Genomic DNA, 17,143 nt, shown 5'->3' on the forward strand with positions numbered 1-17,143 from the left:
CGTGCTGGTGGCAGAACTGACTGCCGGCCTTTTCAAGCCTCCCACTCAGGCCTCTGTCACTTTGTAGTAAACATCTGTTGATGAAATGGGCTTTGTGAAGGTGCAGCTCATGAGATGGAGTGGAAAGTGGAGCCCCCGTGTGGTTATGTATTGGAATTACACCAAAGTGGCCTATAAAAAGAGCGTTGAATACAAATGCCATCAAATATGGTCAATAAAGTTTGATCGCCACTGGGGAGCCCGTTTACGGCGGTGCTGTTATTGTCTGTCACAGAAACACTGTAGTTAGCAGTGAAATGAAACTTTGTGCCTTTCAGTAGCATGGCAGCAAAGCGGGGAGCATTTTTGGAATACCTATCATTTTTTCACCTCCACAACCAATAAACATTGTGGAGCAAAAGACGAAAACCTCACCATGCAAGGGCAAACCACCATAATCACAGCTGAAACGCAGGGAGGCTTCCCTGTGTTTTTACAGCGCTCTGTCTCATCTTTTGAACTCGCTGAAAACTCCATTCGCACAGACCAGAACAGTCAACAACAAAGACTCATACTGATTGTTTCTGTTCTTCCCTGCTCGCACAGACATTCAAAAATAGGAGCAGCATTTCTTCAGGCCTGATCGAGCTGTGTGCTATTTCAGGTCTTCCTGTCTCAGGAAACTCCCCTTGCCCCCCCTTAACTGCGTGTGAATATGTTTTTTTTTTTTTTTTTTTTTTTTGCTCTCTGTTTTATGTCTCAGCTATGAAAATATGTTTGTTTCCTCTATTTTCCGCCATGACACGTACACATTTCAACAATCAGGAGCATGTGTGAAAACATCTTCGACAGTCTGATACTCTTACGACACCGTTAGTTTTATTTATTTTTTTATTAGCACAGTGAGGAATTCACTCCCACTACTACAAGAAATGACTAAAATGACTCGTCTTAAGATATTCTGTCTTCTCCACGTGCAGATTGTGGTTAGCGTCCCTCCTCGTCCCCCGCTGGCTCTTCCCTAATCTCTAAGGTTACCTCCTGTGACACTTCCACTGTCACTCATCCACTCTTCTTACATCCGAGGCCGCCTGGCTGCCTGATGTCTGAGGGATTGGTTATTTATAGTGTCACCTCCCATTGGAAGGAGGATGCAGGGATTGGCGAGGAAGACTCAGAGGACACCTCTCAAATCATCAAATATTTCACCGCTACTGAAGCTGGTTGCATTTTTTTCTCTGAATACAATACTTTTGTCTGAATTACAAGTGTAATCTGGATAAACATTTGAATTATTTGTTGTGTAAAGCTCATGGCACATCTATGTTCCTGTTTGTAATTCAGATAAACACAGGAATAATACAAATTGATAATAGTAATAATAAAAAACACACACAGGTCCTGCCAGTAAACTGACCTTGGCATGGTGTGTGAAGCTGTGTGTGTTCATCCCTGCTGCCAACAGGAAGTCAAATGAAAAACAGATGGCAGGTTACTGCTGTTGTGATGATGAAGAGGAGGGGAGGAGGTATTGGAGAGCAGAACCATCTACTGCTCATTGAGTATTGGATGATGGTTGTGTGGTGATGCAGGAGTCTGATTTTATACTGAAAAATTAGGAATTCATATCATGATGCCTCTTCAGGAGTACATGGCTTCCAACCTGAAAGCCTGAGACTATATTCTGCTCGGTTCAACCACTGCTCCATCAACGTGGCACTTTAAATTCCTATAACATGAGAAAACATTCAAACCTTCTAAAACAGAATAATAAAAACATCTGAGCAGTAGGAAACCTCCACACGCAGGTGTGTCTGCCATTGAACTTTGATATAAATATTTCTTTTCTCTCAGTTCTTGCAGAAAATGAGCACAAAGTTTTCCAGTAACAACAGAAAGGAAATTAACTGGAAGTCCTACAGCGCCATCTGGTGGGAAGTTTGAACAGCTGCACATTAAAGATGATTAATGTGTTCGGAGGTGGACGCACAGGCCAGAATAATTCAATTCCAACATGTGTCTCACAAGGAATAAATCAGATACGCCGCATTAGACTTGATAATCCAACTAAAAAATGTGTTGTTTTCTAAAACTGCAAGATTCTGTTGGTGTAGTATTTTGTTTTGTTTTCTAACACAGCAGCTTTAACCTGTGATGGAAAGATGGACGCTTACGTTTCACTGCTTCACACCAGATGCATCATAATAAAATAATATAACTGATATGAAGACAATCTTTCACACTGAGCAGTGCACACCTTCTCAAAAGTACAGTTTGTTTGTTAAACAAATGTGAAGCAGTATTGCAGCAGTATTCCGTTTTTGTTGACAAAATGTATGTTTCTTGTAAAATTACCACCAATATATTGAGTACTGACAATTTGTAATGAGTTGCAACAAATGTTGCTTTATTTAAATTGTACTTGAGTACAAGTGAAATAATTATTAGTTACCTTTTAACCTCATATTGTTACTTTGTTAATAAATTATATTATGTTCAATTCACCTGTATAAAGAAAGTTAGGTTAAGATTTTCCAGAAAAACAGCAAAGTCCCAGGTTTTAAAAACATTCAAGGCTAGGGTTGTTAATATAAATGAGATTTTTCTCTTTTAAAAGAATTAAACCATCAACTGGAAACACGCTTGTCAAAAGGCTTGAAAACAAATTAAAATTCATGACACGTCTCAGTGTAGACATCTGGTTTTAAAGCAGCAAAGAAAATGAAATTCAGTAAATGAAACGTGTTCCAAAAATTACCCATAAAACTACAAGTACTCTAAAATGCTGCCGAATTGCTCACTTCCAGTCCTGATGAGTAGAGGATTATTCAGTGAAGAGGATGTTGAATCATTGAGAAATACTGCAGCCTGCTGGCCGTTGGTCTGAACTACATCAGGTGGTTTTCTCACTCTTGACTCTCCTGTTGTTTCTGTCCCTCCAGATGAAAAGCCTTACGTCTGCAGCCTGTGTGACTTCGTCACCGCCGAGTCGCAGGTCTACCTGAATCACGTCCGCGTCCATCATCCGGCGGCGTCCAGAGACGGCCCCGGCGCCGGGCCGGACCGAGGCAGCCCCTCCGACTACCCCAAACTGAAGAAAGCTCTTCTCCAGGGGATGAACCACTCCGCCTCCCCTCCCGCTTACCTCTCGGCCCGATCCTCTCCTCTGGACCCCGCCATGACCCCCGTGGATCTGTGCGTGAGGGCCGAGGGCATCAGGGGCGTGGCCCCGTCGGCGTCGGACAGGAAGAGCCTCCCCTCTCACAAGTGCTCCTTCTGCTCCCACTCCACCCGCTACCCAGAGGTGCTGTGGATGCACCAGACCGTGGCCCACCGCATCAACAGCAGCAGCTCCAACCTGGCTCCCAAATGGGCTCCGAGAAACAACCTGAAGGGCTCCCGGGACGGCTCGTCGTCCTCCAGGAGACGCACCGGACCGCCGCCGGTCCTGGAGGGGAAGGAGTGCCAGCCGCTGCCCCCGCTGGCGCGCGCCCAGCGCACCCGGCCTCCAGCCGGCTCCGCCGAGGTCCAGAAGAAGAGCCGGCCGGCCACTCACGCCGCAACACCGTCGTCGTCTTCGACGCCCTCGCGAGGCTCCTCCTCCTCCTCCTCCTCCTCCTCTTCCTCCTCCTCTTCCTCCTCCTCCACCTCAGCCGGGAGGGTTCCCATGCGGCCGGGCGGCAGCGCCGTCAGGCACGCGGACGAGCAGAGCCACCAGGCCCGCTTCAGACCCAAAGCGGACGCCTACCCTCGAGGGAGCTCCCTCTCCTCGTCCGGCCCGTTAGAGAAGCACACCGGCGCCCCGTCGCGGTCCTCGGCCCCGAGTCCCGCCGCTGCCGCCTCCAGAGGGCCCGACCGCTACGCGATGCCGCAGGAAGGTCTGGGCTTCATGCTGTCCAGCAAGCACGGCCTGGCGGAGTACAGCCGGGCCCGCGGCCCGCCGCACCTCCACCACCACAACCACCACCACCAGCCACTTCCCAACTCCCACGGCCTGGGCCGGCTCCACACTACAAGGCCCGGCGCCGCCGTCAGCAGCAGCTCCGCCATGAGCCACGGCTACGGCGCCCCGCAGAACCCCCCCTCCCCCTCCCCGTCGTCGTCCTCCTCCTCCGCCTCGTCGCTGCCCGCAGAGGCCCGGGGAGACGTCAAGCAGGAGCCGATCGCAGAGGCGCCGGAGATGCAGCACGACATCCTCAGCTTCCTGAAAAACTACAGCCCGCACGAGCTGGCGGCGCTGTACCACCGCTGGGGCGCCGCCAACGCCCTGCTGGACCCCACAGGTGAGCCCTCAGAAAAAAGTTCCTGAATTTCGTTGATGAAAATCTGAAAGAGCTCCTTTCGGGAAAGTCTCTGGCAGTGAGCACGATAGCCCGGCGTCCCGGCGTAGGAGGAAATGTCAGATGTCAGGAGGTGTAGAGGAATGCTTTCCAGCCACTGAGCCACTCGTTTCTGAGCGGAGCTGATCGCGCCTGACAGCCTAACGCAGGAAAAAAAGACCAGCAGGCCCTAAATGTAGGAGCCGTGTAGAATAGGTACCGGCCTTGCCTCACACGCTACGGCTCGCCATCTGGCAGGAAGTGATTGACAGGCCCGGGCGCCGCTCTGTTCTGATGAGGGTTTTAATAATGAAGAGGAGATCCATTAAATGAGCGCGCACATGTGTTTGTATCTGGGGCAGCATGTTTGTCCATATGTGCTGGGTGTTTCAAAAGGAATGTGTGTGCGTGTGTGTGCGTGTGTGTGTGTGTGTGTGTGTGTATGTGTGCGCGCTTTTTACATGAAAGACGTGCGAGAACCTTTGCTACTCTCAGGTCTGCGAGGCATGCCTAGTCTCCAGCTCCACTCTCCCAGAAAGCTGTCACAAACTGTTTAGGTCAGGGCTCCGCCTGACGAGGGCCTCGCACAGATGCGAGCGGAGGGAGGCGAAACAGAGGGAGAGGGAGCGGACGGGAGCGGCGGGGAGAGCGAGATGAGACAGAATAATTACCCCACCAGCTGCTTTGGAAATGGTCATTACCGAACATCCGTATTATTTGCCCATTTTCGGCTGTGTCTCCGAGGTCAAGTGGGGCTGCGCGGAGCCAGGGGTCAGAGACAACAGCCCCAGAGCAGACGCATGACATCGCTGTCAGCCGTCCAGGCGCATATCGTCACGAGCTGCCTTAGCCCTTTGAGTCACATGCTATAAAGTGACCTTTTTTGAGCAACTGAGTCTTTCTCCCTCTCTCTCTCTCTGTAATCGCAGTATGTGCGCGTTGGCTTGTGCTCGCCGTCCAGCTCTGTCTTGTCTTTCATTAGTGCATCAGTGAGAAGGGCTGGCGGCCCGCAGTACAAGTGGAGTATCCAGAGGCCAGCAGCCAGGCTGCCAGAGACACTCTCTGTCACCTCCTCCGCCTCCCCCATCCTCCTTGTCCCTGCTGCGTATCACCCCCCCACCCCCCCCCCCCCCCACCCCTCCCCCAACAGGCTGAAAAAAACAAAAAACAAACCTCACACACAAACATACAACTCGTGCCCAGGTATATGCCAGCATCTGTGCTCTGGGTGTTCGTGTTGGTAAAGCACCTCCCCTTCAATCCCCGAGGCTTGTTATCTGTCAGCAAGAGAGGTCAGAGGACTGTGTGTGTGTGTGTGTGTTTGTGTGTGTGTGTGTGTGTGTGTGTGTGTGTGTGTGTGTGTGTGTGTGTGTGTGTGTGTAATGGTCCGAATGTCATTAACTAGACCCGGCCATCTTTAAATGCCTCCTTCCTCCAGCGCTCACACAGGACCTGGAAGACGGATTGCAGACGTACATGAGCGACGTGTCTTCATTGCACAGTTATCTAAATTATGAGGATTGGCCGTCCTCCACGGAGCGTTCATTACGCTGAGAGTCTGCTCTGTTAGCCTCTCAGTATGCATTGCATCTGCTTTGCCAAACACAGTCGGGCTTCCCGTCCCTTAACAATTAATTTCCCGGTGGCACTTCTCTTATAGCGCCTCATTATAGTTTCAGAGCTCTCATTAGCCTGCGAGGAGCTAAAACTTGCTTTAGATTTTTTTTCTTTCTTCTCAGGTTTCAGATCTATAAGTTAAATCCATCTATCTATCTATCTGTCTATCTGTCTGAAATATCAGGTGAACTCGAAGGAAACTTTAAGTTCATGAAAGTTAAAACAAAATAACAAAAACAAATAAAACATTGCAGCTTTAACATTTCCTGCTGTCATGTGACAGGATTCATAACCTTTAAGAGCATCAGAATTCAACAAGTTACCTCTCTTTGCCAATAACAAGTAAAGGTGACCGGACTTACTGTGGCGTCGGTGTTGTATGTTTGTGTGTGTGTGTGTGTGTGTGTGTGTGTGTGTGTGTGTGTGTGTGTGTGTGTGTGTGTGTGTGTGTGTGTGTGTGTGTGTGTGTAAATGTGGAGTTTGTGCGTCACTATCTCTTTTGGAACACACACATACACACACACACACACACACACACACACACACACACACATATATATGCAACTTTTGGAACACATGCACATGCCTACACACACACACACACACACACACACACACACACACACACCTGACATGTGACACACGGGCAGCGGAGCGGGCACATCACAGCCGGGGCGTTTTAATTGCCTGTAATTTATGCGGTGTGTGTGTGCCGCGTGTGTCTGGTTGTCAGACTCTGAGATGATGCTGTGTGACAGCTGCAGTCCAGCCCCCGGAGCGAGCCGCTCATAATGACACATTAGACATACTAATGATGCCTGCGCGAGTCCACTACTGATGCTGCCTACCTGCAGCCGGGCTCGGCGCCGGCGTGCGCCCACGCACCATCCCTGACCTTTCAGTCTCTGTCCACGGCCTGCAGACGCTGCGAAAGAGGGCCGGAGAAGCCGGCGTCCACGTGTTGACGTGGACCAGAGACCAAATATGGCTGAATTCAGATACATGATTTGATGAAATCTCTCCTCTGTGTCCTTCTCCTGTTGATCTGAACTGCATTATGACCACTGAAAGGTGAAGGAGCGCCGCTGACACGTGTGTGTGTGTGTGTGTGTGTGTGTGTGTCTCCTGTGTTTGTTTGTGCCATCAGGAATGTTTCGGTCGCTCATGCGGCAGGGGCAGTACTTCTGCCACGAGTGTGGGAAGAGCTTCAGTCAGCCCAGCCACCTGCGCACTCACATGAGGTCCCACACAGGTAAATACGTCAAACACACGCACGCACGCACACACGCACGCACGCTCACATACACACACACACACACACACACACACACACACACACACACACACACACACACACACACACACGTTGGAAAACTTTCCTCTAAGACCCCGTCTGCTCTCTGACTCAAAATATCACTATTTGATTAATATACTTTTTTTTTTACTATTTTGATTTCCCCCATTTACACGACATTTAAAACGAAAGCGCAGTGTTTTTTTCCACAAATGCAGTACCGTTTTGTTTTCTGCTTCCATGTGAACCTACAGCAACCACATCATTTCCAGTGTTTGTGCCTCTGTAGACGTCAGTTTCAAACATTGTCATGTACACGTGAAAATTTTCTGAAGCGAAAATGTGTAAATGAGGCGTTTTCGCTTGTTGAACTGTTGTGCAGCAGGACCTGAAATATTTGGAGATGAACAGCTACAGAATAGATAACCACATGTTGATTACTGTTGTCATCAGGGATGAGTCCATTCACATTTTTTTCACTTCTGAAATCATGAAATACCTGAATTTGGATTTCTAGCGATACCAAAGCTGCTCTGATTGCTTTAATATTATTATTATCATCATTGTTGATTTTAGATGAGACTTTAATCCCAGATTGCCTGTAAGAAAGTCAGGAGCATACTCCCACTCTGGAGTCTGTGTACTTTTATTCGACATGTGCAAATGTACTTTTGTTAACCTCAGATGAGGCAAAGCGTGGGGCCCTGCAGCCTGACCCCGGGTCGGAGACCCTGTTGTAGAGGAGAACTGCTGGCTAATGGAGGTGTAAACGTTTTTCTGCGCACAGACGTCAGACCCCTCGCAGCTCCATCCACACAAACCCCGACATGAGATGTAGAAAATATATGCAAGAGTGTGTGTGTGTGTGTGTAGTTTGGCTGTGTGTGTGTGTGTGTGTGGGGGGGGGTTATCACATTCCCAACAATATTTCATGGTCTGCCTCGGTGTGCGTCCGCCACGTCCCCACACACCACCCAAATAAATCAGAGCAGATCTTTTTTGTTGGGCTGAGTGTGACAGGCGGTCTGTGAGTCCTTCCCCGCCCTGGGCCGGGCAGCTGTCTCTATTTTTTAAACGGAGACGTGATTTGCTCCGGATACTGACCTGTGACAAATTGTATACATTATTAATCACATGTCAATTAGAGAGATGGAATTGTGCATTCTAATGAAGCAGAACAGCATTTGTCCACGCCAAACCTCCCCAGTCCATTTGCATGCATCCCGGTGCCACTCGTTGAACGGCCCGATTCAGACATCCTGGCTTCTTCAGCCCTTCTCCCTCCCCTGACCTCTGACCTCTCTCTGATCCTGCTGCATATCACCTCTCCTTCCTCCGCGCTGCCGTTTCTCGGTTTCTCTACTCTCTCCCTTGTATTCCTCTTCCCGGCTGCCTGCTCCTCCTCCTCCTCCTCCTCCTCCTCCTCCTCCTCCTCCTCCTCCCGTCCTGTCACGTCCATCAGTCGGGCCTGGCGGTGATGGCGGTAGACAGTGAGATAAGTAGCTTCTTTATTGAGAGTGTGAATGATATGTGGCACAGCCAGTGATTCTAAGTGACAGAGGCCAAATGGTAAGTGATGCAGCGCTCCAGCTCCACCACCCCCACCCACCCCCCAGCCCCGCTGTAAACACACACACACACACACACACACACACACACACACACACACACACACACACACACACTCACACACACACAGACACAGACGCAGTCAGTGCTGCCACGCGCAGCCTCTGTAAACACCGGCTCTGGCTGTAATTAATGTTGTCACCGGCGGTCGTCGTCAGCACGGACGTGCACGTGCAGAAAAGGCCAGCCACCCCGAGGCCTCCATTAACATGCGTCATATTAAATCAAAGGACTCGCCTCCACCAGGTTCCATCATCATCATCATCATCATCATCATTGCCATCCTCCTCCTCCTCCTCCTCCTCCTCATCGTCACTGCCAGCTCGCCTCTATTAACCAGGGTGCTGGTGCTGTTGTGTGCGGGTGGTGGTGGAAGAGAGACATTAAAACAAACAAATAAATAAAAAAAAACAACAAATGCTTGTGTGGATCTGGTAGAGCGTTTAACCAAATGCCCTCCTCCTCCTCCTCCTCCTCCTCCTCCCCCTCCTCCCCCCTCGTCCTCCTCCTTCTCCCCCCACAGTTGGGTTTGATTTTAACGGACTCCACAGAGGTACTGACGCTCACACCACCACCGCTTCTGAAGCTCCCAGACAAGTATGTGGCACAATGGCTAATCACCGGGCTCCCTCATCGCTTCTGCATGTTTCTGATTGACTCTGTCTCACCTCTGCACGTGTGTGTCTTCGTGTGTGTGTGTGTGTTTACACAGTGATGCCCATCTCTGTATGATTTTTTTATTTATTTATTTATTTTTTTGTCGCTTCCTTTTGTTCGCCTGGCATTCCTCCCATGCTGCAGGATCACTCCTGACACCAACGTGCACGTCCCGCTTCACTCTGATAAGCTTCAGATTGTTACTGACTTCTTCCTTCGTGATTGTATTCTGAGGATGGGTTTGATATGCGAGCGTTTCCCTCGTCAGACGTGTTTTTATCTCTTCACTTCAGAAAAATAATGAAATTTAACCCGTGGCTACTTCAGAGCTCGTTTTTGAACTTGTTAAAATCAAGAAAGGTGGTTGAAATGATGTCTGCTGCCAGTGTCTAACACTCAAACTAGTCGCTGGAAATAAACCTGATGATTATTCATTTGAGTATTTCTGTCGCCGTCTTGCCTTTGTTGGCTAATGGAATGCTTTCTGTGAGCATTAATATCAGGCTGAACCCCTCTCCAGTTAAAAAGACACTCAATTAAATCAGGGAAGCTGCTAATGTGAAGCCAAGCAGCTCTATTTTAGGATTATGTGACATTTATTTCCATAGTTTAACTTGAAAATATTGTTTTTTTAGGGTTAGGGTTAGGGGTGTCAAACATAAGGCCCGTAGGTCCAAACCGGCCCGCAAGAGGGTCTAAACCAGTCCGCCAAGCAAATTGTAAAAATTTCAAATAAAACATTGGGCTTTTTTGTTGAGGTTTGTTGAGAAAACTGTCAAAATTGAGCAGAATTTATGGTAAAGTTCTGGTAAACATGATCCCTGATACATATATATATATATGTGTTATCTGAAGACTTTAAGTTTAATTTTTAACGACCATGGCGCTGTCTGTTCACACCATATTTATTACTTTCTGAAGTTCTGTAGAAGTGGATCTTGTGATAATAGCTTGTCAGTCCAGCCAGCAGGTAAAAGACATCATTTCAGGTGGTTGTGAATTTCTCTAATGGGCGGATTATATGAGCTGCGGCCTGTAAACCATCACTTTAAACTATCCTCCCTGCCCTGCAGGGAAACACTGGCTTTCCTTGGTAGAATTTACTGTATCTCTTCAGCGGCTCCTGGTGAACATATCAAACTTCATCAGAAGTCAAAAGTAGGTTTTAGCTCTCAGCGCCGAGCGTCGGGAGGCTGGAGGTAACGTGACGGGTTGATTCATGGCTCGGTTCAGCCGCTCAAACATCCGTAGGCTGCGCTTCTGCTCATGCTTTCACCGTTCTGCTCACATTTGGAGCGAATTCACTGCTCCCTGCTCCGAGATTTGCTTTTGAACACATGATAAAAAAGTAGTCGTAGACAGTAGTAAAAAAAGTATTTAGTGAAAGACTGAATATATGTTTTATTTGGAAGTGAGAGCCTTGAACCGTTTTTCAGATTAAACTAAAAGCTCAAATCAAACATTATGTGAGTGTTGAAGGTTATCGCCGCTACTTTACAGTTGGGGGAGGGACTTTACTTTATCAAAGCGAGAATTAGAGGCCAACTTTTAAGTTACTGCAGTGTAGGTAAACACACACACACACAAACACACACACACCTGTAACAAACCTAGACGTCAGCCTCAGTGTTCTCAGACTTGAGGAACAGGGATTGATGGGAAGTTGGATCTAAATCTGCTCTGCTTTGACGTTCGGAGGGAGCTGCCATCCACACGCTGCGCCTCCGTCTTAATTAATCTCACACACACACACACACACACACGCACGCACACACTCGGATTTACCGCACTGTATGAATGATGGGAGCGGCGCTGCGGAGGGGTCCAATTAGATGTAGTGTTGACGCTGCTTTACGGTGACGATAACCTTTAGCATAATGTAGTGCGGCGGGCCCGTCAGCCACGTTTCCCTCGCAGGACGATGTCGTGGAGGTTCTCGCTTTCCTCTCACGTCTCGCCCTCGCCGTCTTTCCAGCTGTTTCGTTTGTGTGTGTATGTGTGTGTGTTGAGGTGTGTTTTTTTTCCCCCCCCTGCGTGATTAATTAGACCTTTTTTTGTTGTTTTTATCTCTTTCTTCCTCCCTCGCTCCCCCCTTCCTTCCCCTCTATTTCTTCTCTCTCTGTTGCTTTCTGATGATGTATGATAACAGCTATATTTCCCCGTTTCTTCTTCGGGGAGAAGGGTGCGGGGAGGGGCACGGGGAGTCATTTGTTTTGCCGCTTTGATATTCTTCCATTTATCAAAATGATAATTAGGTGCAATTAAATGGCACTCTCATTTGTTTTGCTCAGGTGTGTGTGGCTTATTTTTTTTTTTTTAATTTATTTATTTATTTTATTTTCTGCAGAGGTGTCTGTGCCATTGTAGGTCAGTCTAATTAGAAGAGAGTGTGTATATGTGTGTGTGTGTGTGTGTGTGTGTGTGTGATTGAGAGAAGTATAAGGAGGTAAAAGTAGGACTGCTCAGACAGGGGACGGAGGTGGAGGAGATCCTCCATCTGGGTCAGGATTCAGAACTTTTGAAGTGAAATCAGGTGGAAATCTTGAGCTGCTGACCTGCAGAGCGTCTCCCGGCTTCTCGCTGCGCGCCGTCACGTGTCTCGCTTTCTGTTCGTCTGCGTTTCCTTCCTGCTTCTATTCCCGTCGCAACAAAAACCTCATCTGTGGGCTTTTAAATCTCCCTGTATTTTCATAATGGATGTGTGTGTGGAGCCTCCTGCTAACCTTTGCGTGTGTGTGTGTGTGTGTGTGTGTGTGTGTGTGTGTGTGTTCTCCAGGGGAAAGGCCATTCTGCTGCCAGCTCTGCCCATACCGAGCCTCTCAGAAAGGGAACCTAAAGACGCACGTCCAGAGCGTCCACCATATGCCTTTTGACAACAGCCAGTACCCGGACGGCAGGAGCCTGGAGGAGCGGGGAGCGGGAGGAGGACCGGCGGCCAGTCACCCCCCCACCACATCCACAGTGACACCCGGAGACCCCCGTGACTGATAACACTGACGGAGCCGCGCCTCGTCCGGATCGAAGCCCCGAAACCTCCCGCCTCCCAGCGTCTCCCTCCCCACTCTTTCAACAGTTCTTGTAGTTTTGGGAAGTTTATTTTTCACCGTACGGACTTTTATTAAAGCGTCGCGAGGGTCTGATGCGGACATGAGGAAAAAAGAAGAGAGATCACCAGTGATACTTCTTTTTTTAAAAAAAAAAAAAAAACATGGAAGCCCTGAAAATTCACCTCGCCTCTTGCTGCCATTTTGGAGGTACCCAGAAGTGAAGCTGCCGAGTGCAAGCTTTACCTTAAGAAGTCGAGAAAACAATAAGTGAACATGCATTTTAATCAAAGACTGCGGCGATGCATGGCTGCTGTAGTTTCCCCCCTTAATCCTTAATTTTTTTTAATTTTTTTTTTTTTTAGCTTTATTGTGCAAGTTTGTGCATTCCTCAGGACACCAACAACAAGCAAGAAAGAGACGTCCGTCAGCAGACGGCTGGCGCGTCCATAGAAAACTTGCATCTTCTCTTCTGCCTGTGTGTCTGTGTGTGTGTGAATGTGTGTGTGTGTGTGTGTTTCAAGCTGGAGTGTGTTAAACTGACTTCCCTTGACTCCGAGGTGCAGCGGTGGGAGTGCAGTGACCACCGGGTGGCTGTGAGGAAGAGGAGGAGGAGGAGGAGGAGGGAGGAGGGATAGAGAGAGGAACAACGCTAATGGGGGTTTCTGCTTTAGTGCTCATTAAAAGAAAAAAAAAGTGTGCGTTTTTAATAGCCAGTATAAATGAGCGTACCGGTTTTATGGCCGCTCAGTTATTGTCCATTTAAGAGGAAGGGACTGAGTGAGGTTTTCCTTTCATGACTCAGTCATGTTCGAGTGTTTCCCACTCCGGCCCGGTCCAGACCGCGTCCTGTTTAAAGTTTAAACTCCTGCCGCCACTTCCTGGTCATCACCAACCAAACACAGCCTTTGAAGGAGCTCAGCAAATAAATCACAGAAAATAAAGCAAACAAATAATGATTGAAATCCAAATACTCGCTATTTTCGCTCAGAAGACTTTAAAAGAAATCAAGAGCTCCTCTGAGCTCCTGTTGGTTAAAATCACTTCAGATAACTGTTTTTCTGACCAGACTGAACGTTGCTCCTTCAGCTTAACCCCGGCCTGAGCAGAAATACCAACTCGTGATTGTGTCTGCGGCAGCAGACTCCAGTGAACCCGACCGTTCTTTGTTCTCTGAGTGGACACTGGTGCCAAATCGGACTGAACTCCATCAAATCGTTGGAGGACTTGGAGAAGTTCTGGTCCATCCAAAACCCGTCAGTCACATTGATCCTCGACCCAATGAGTGTGTGTGTGTCAAGTTTAATGAAATGAGACGGACATTTAGACTTTCAAACTCCTGGCCGACTGATTTTTGATACAATTCTCCACGTTTTTGCACAAATGTCACAAACTCTGAACGGAAGACTGCGAGCCGGGGAAATCCAACCCTCCATCAGCAACAGGAGACGCATTGAGCGTCAATGCAGAGCCGATTTGAGTCCCTTTAGAACGTCTACCCGGACTAATGATCCATCAGTCCAGGTCCTTGAATGGCGATGTGGAGATTTGCATTCTGGGTAGGATAAAGAGAGTGTCAGGAGGTCAGACTCTCAGAGGGATCAGGGATAAACACACAGATGAGGTTGGAGACTTTCTGAAGCCTGTTTAGCTGTCACGGCCTTAACACCCAGTGTGTGTGTGTGTGAGAGAGAGAGAGAGAGAGAGAGAGAGAGAGTGTGTGTTTTTAGGCATTTTCTTTGTGGTTGTCTAAATCTCTGTAGACGCGTCGTGGACTTGCTTCTACCTCCGACTGTTAGCTTTGTTTGCTTGGAGCCCCTTATACTTGTTACCAAAATGAAGAAAAAGCCGAGTCGGGCTGGACGAGGCGGACGGACGGACGGACGGACGGACGGATGGACGGAAGACACAGAGCAGATGAAATTCCCACCAGTTTTTCAGAGTACTGTACTTTCCATCGACTCTGGTTGCTCCACCAGTCGGTTTGTTGGGTAAAACATGCAGGACTGTGCTTAATTATGCCTACTTATACACACACACACACACACACGTGCGCGTGTGTGTGTGTGTGTGTACAGAAGGTGTGGGTAGTGAAAAATACTTGAAACGGATTCTTCTAGCCTTTGAGGTAGTGTAGTACTAATACCAATGTTGTACAGAATTCCCTTTAAGATTAACTCCTCAGTTATGAATTTCTACTCCGAAGTGTGACTTAGAGAAACAGAGACTATGAAGCAGGAGTGAGTGTCTGTAACATAAAGTGTATATCTGTAACCCACTCTTACCAAACCCTTTATCTACAGCGGTAGAAACCAAATGGCATTACTAGTGCACTTAGACTAGGTTAGTGCTTTAACCATCCTCCTGTTTGTCCGGCTCCAGCCGAGGTTTCTGTCGGAATGTCTTCTCATGGTGCCGGCTGACACACTTCGATGTAATAATCGGTTTATTTTGGTTTTGTTTTCGTTAGAGTGATGATATAGATTGGAACGATTCGTCCTGTGACGGCACAGCTTCTTTAGTGCTTTTTCTTTTTTTAAGAGTGTGTTTTTTAGTCTTTGCTAAGCTGTAGGGTTTGTTGAGTAGCTGGTGGTGGCTGTCCTCCCCGAGGGGCTGGCGGGTCTTCTTCTTCTTCTTCTTCTTCTTCTCTTCTTCGGTTGAGTTTTCATCTCTTTAAGTTGTATTATTTGTGTTTTTTTTTTTTGTTTTTTTTTGTTTTTTGTTATGAACTTCATGATTAATTTACTTTTAGAAGACTTTATTATTCCAAATGTATTTTGGTTGATATCTGTATTTATTATCACTTCAAAAAAAAAAAAAAAAAGGATGAGAGGACGGAGGCAGACAGGAGTGTTTGTTTTAATCTGATTTCTTTTCTCTGGGCTGTTTTTGTTTTTCTACTGTGTAGTTCTTCTTCTCTTTTCTTTTTCTTCTTCAAGCCAGCAAGCCGATGTGAAAGCTCTACCTCGTCTGAGCCATTCTCAGTTCTGTTACACTTTTTTTTTGTACATCATTTCAAACAGATGTAATGTCATGTCCACAATAAAGACACACAAAATAGCACCTGTTGGCGCTGTTTCATCTGCCTCCGGCGTGTTTGTTTCTGATCTGCTTCACATTAAGATGAAAACCATTTACTGCTTTTTTTGTTTTTTGGTCTCTGCGCAAAGAGCCGCAATATTGACGGGGTTTAACAAACCCAGCTCAGATGCTTCTGCGTCTCATGCTTCCTTTTTCTGCCACAGTTACTTTGCAGTAAGGGTGTCAAATATAAGGCCCCGGGGCCTGCGAGGGCCATCAGCACTCATACTGATTAAATACGGTATGGTAATTAAAAAAAAAAAAAAACACACTTTCCTTCTATTTCCATGGAGACGGACATGATTTTCACAACATTAACGTGTAAATGTGAAAGTTTTCTGTCAATAAAATGCTGAAACGAAGCATTTTCACCGAAACACCGTACAACTTACTGAAATAGGAAGACAAAGAAAAAGAGCTCTCAAATGCTATAAAACAGCATAAAGCAGTGCAGCCATGTTAAAAATGGAGATAGTTTTTAAAGCTAAATAAAAACCTTGTAAATTTCAGTTCTGAAGTTTGACCTCTCAGCCATACAAACAGCACAATTCCATTTTCATCATTGTTGTTCCACATAAAGATTATTCAGTTCTGTTTGAATGCTGACTGAAGAGTCACAGAAGTGAAGAAAAAGGAGGTCTTTATGTATTTTCAACAAGTGTTGAAATCCTCCACTCATCATTGTTGTAACTTCCCTTTAAAGAATCAAGTCGGAGCTGCACGCAGAAAAACAACTTCCTAAATGCTATAAAATTACTTTAAAACTTTAGTTTACTTAGTCTGGAAGTTGTTTCTGAGGCTGTTTCAAGTTTGAATGAGGATTACCAGCTCCGCAAAAATAAAAACATCTCGGAATTCCAAGGGAACCTGAACGCACCAAGTTCAATGTGAGACAATCTAACTGTACCTAACTCCCTAAACCGATGGTCGGAGTCATTTTTTCACCAAAATCAATTCTTATTAGACAGATCAGTGACTAAAGAGGCGGATCATCTCTGGGAAACAAAAGCATTAAACCCATCATGTTGTTTTATCCCAGCAGCATAGCAACCGAAAACTTTTCCCATTCACAATATTTCACACAATTTAGCTTTTTTCGCTTTTTAACAATTCATTTTTTATCCATTTTAAATGCTTTCTATGAGATTTGGATCATGTGTCCGGGTGAGGTGACGTTGACCACTGGAGTGGAGGAAGACGACCATCGGTGGAGCTCCGAGTCCTTCCTGCTTCAACGTCTCAAAAACCGGAGATTTCAGGGGATTTCAGGGAGAAAACTTCTCTCTCTCTCTGTCCCCTCATCACAGTGAATATGAGAAAAAGAATAGGACCAAAGAATAAAAGAGAATAAAAGAATAAAACTGCGGCGCCACATCCCTTTGAGCGCCATACGGACGCAAAAAGCAGGAAACTGAAGAATTCTAATGTCAGTCGACTTTTAAGAGAATGTCTTATTGTTGTTTTATGATATTTTCCTGTCTTTTGGTCGCTCGCCCTTAAAATGAAACTGGAGGGGACTTTTA

General features: G+C 47.0%; 1 protein-coding gene across 1 annotated transcript in view; it reads left to right on the forward strand.

The window, feature by feature from the left end:
• Nucleotides 1–15,669, forward strand: part of LOC115396298 (zinc finger protein 516-like) — a 46,871-nt gene extending 31,202 nt beyond the window's left edge. The window contains 3 exon segments of the mRNA XM_030102100.1: nucleotides 2,922–4,262; nucleotides 7,063–7,167; nucleotides 12,272–15,669. Of these exon segments, the coding sequence (XP_029957960.1) occupies nucleotides 2,922–4,262; nucleotides 7,063–7,167; nucleotides 12,272–12,483 (1,658 nt within the window). The 3' untranslated portion in view covers nucleotides 12,484–15,669.
• The last annotated feature ends 1,474 nt before the right edge of the window (nucleotides 15,670–17,143 follow it).

The sequence above is a fragment of the Salarias fasciatus genome, chromosome 11, assembly GCF_902148845.1.
Source record: "Salarias fasciatus chromosome 11, fSalaFa1.1, whole genome shotgun sequence".
NCBI lineage: Eukaryota > Metazoa > Chordata > Actinopteri > Blenniiformes > Blenniidae > Salarias > Salarias fasciatus.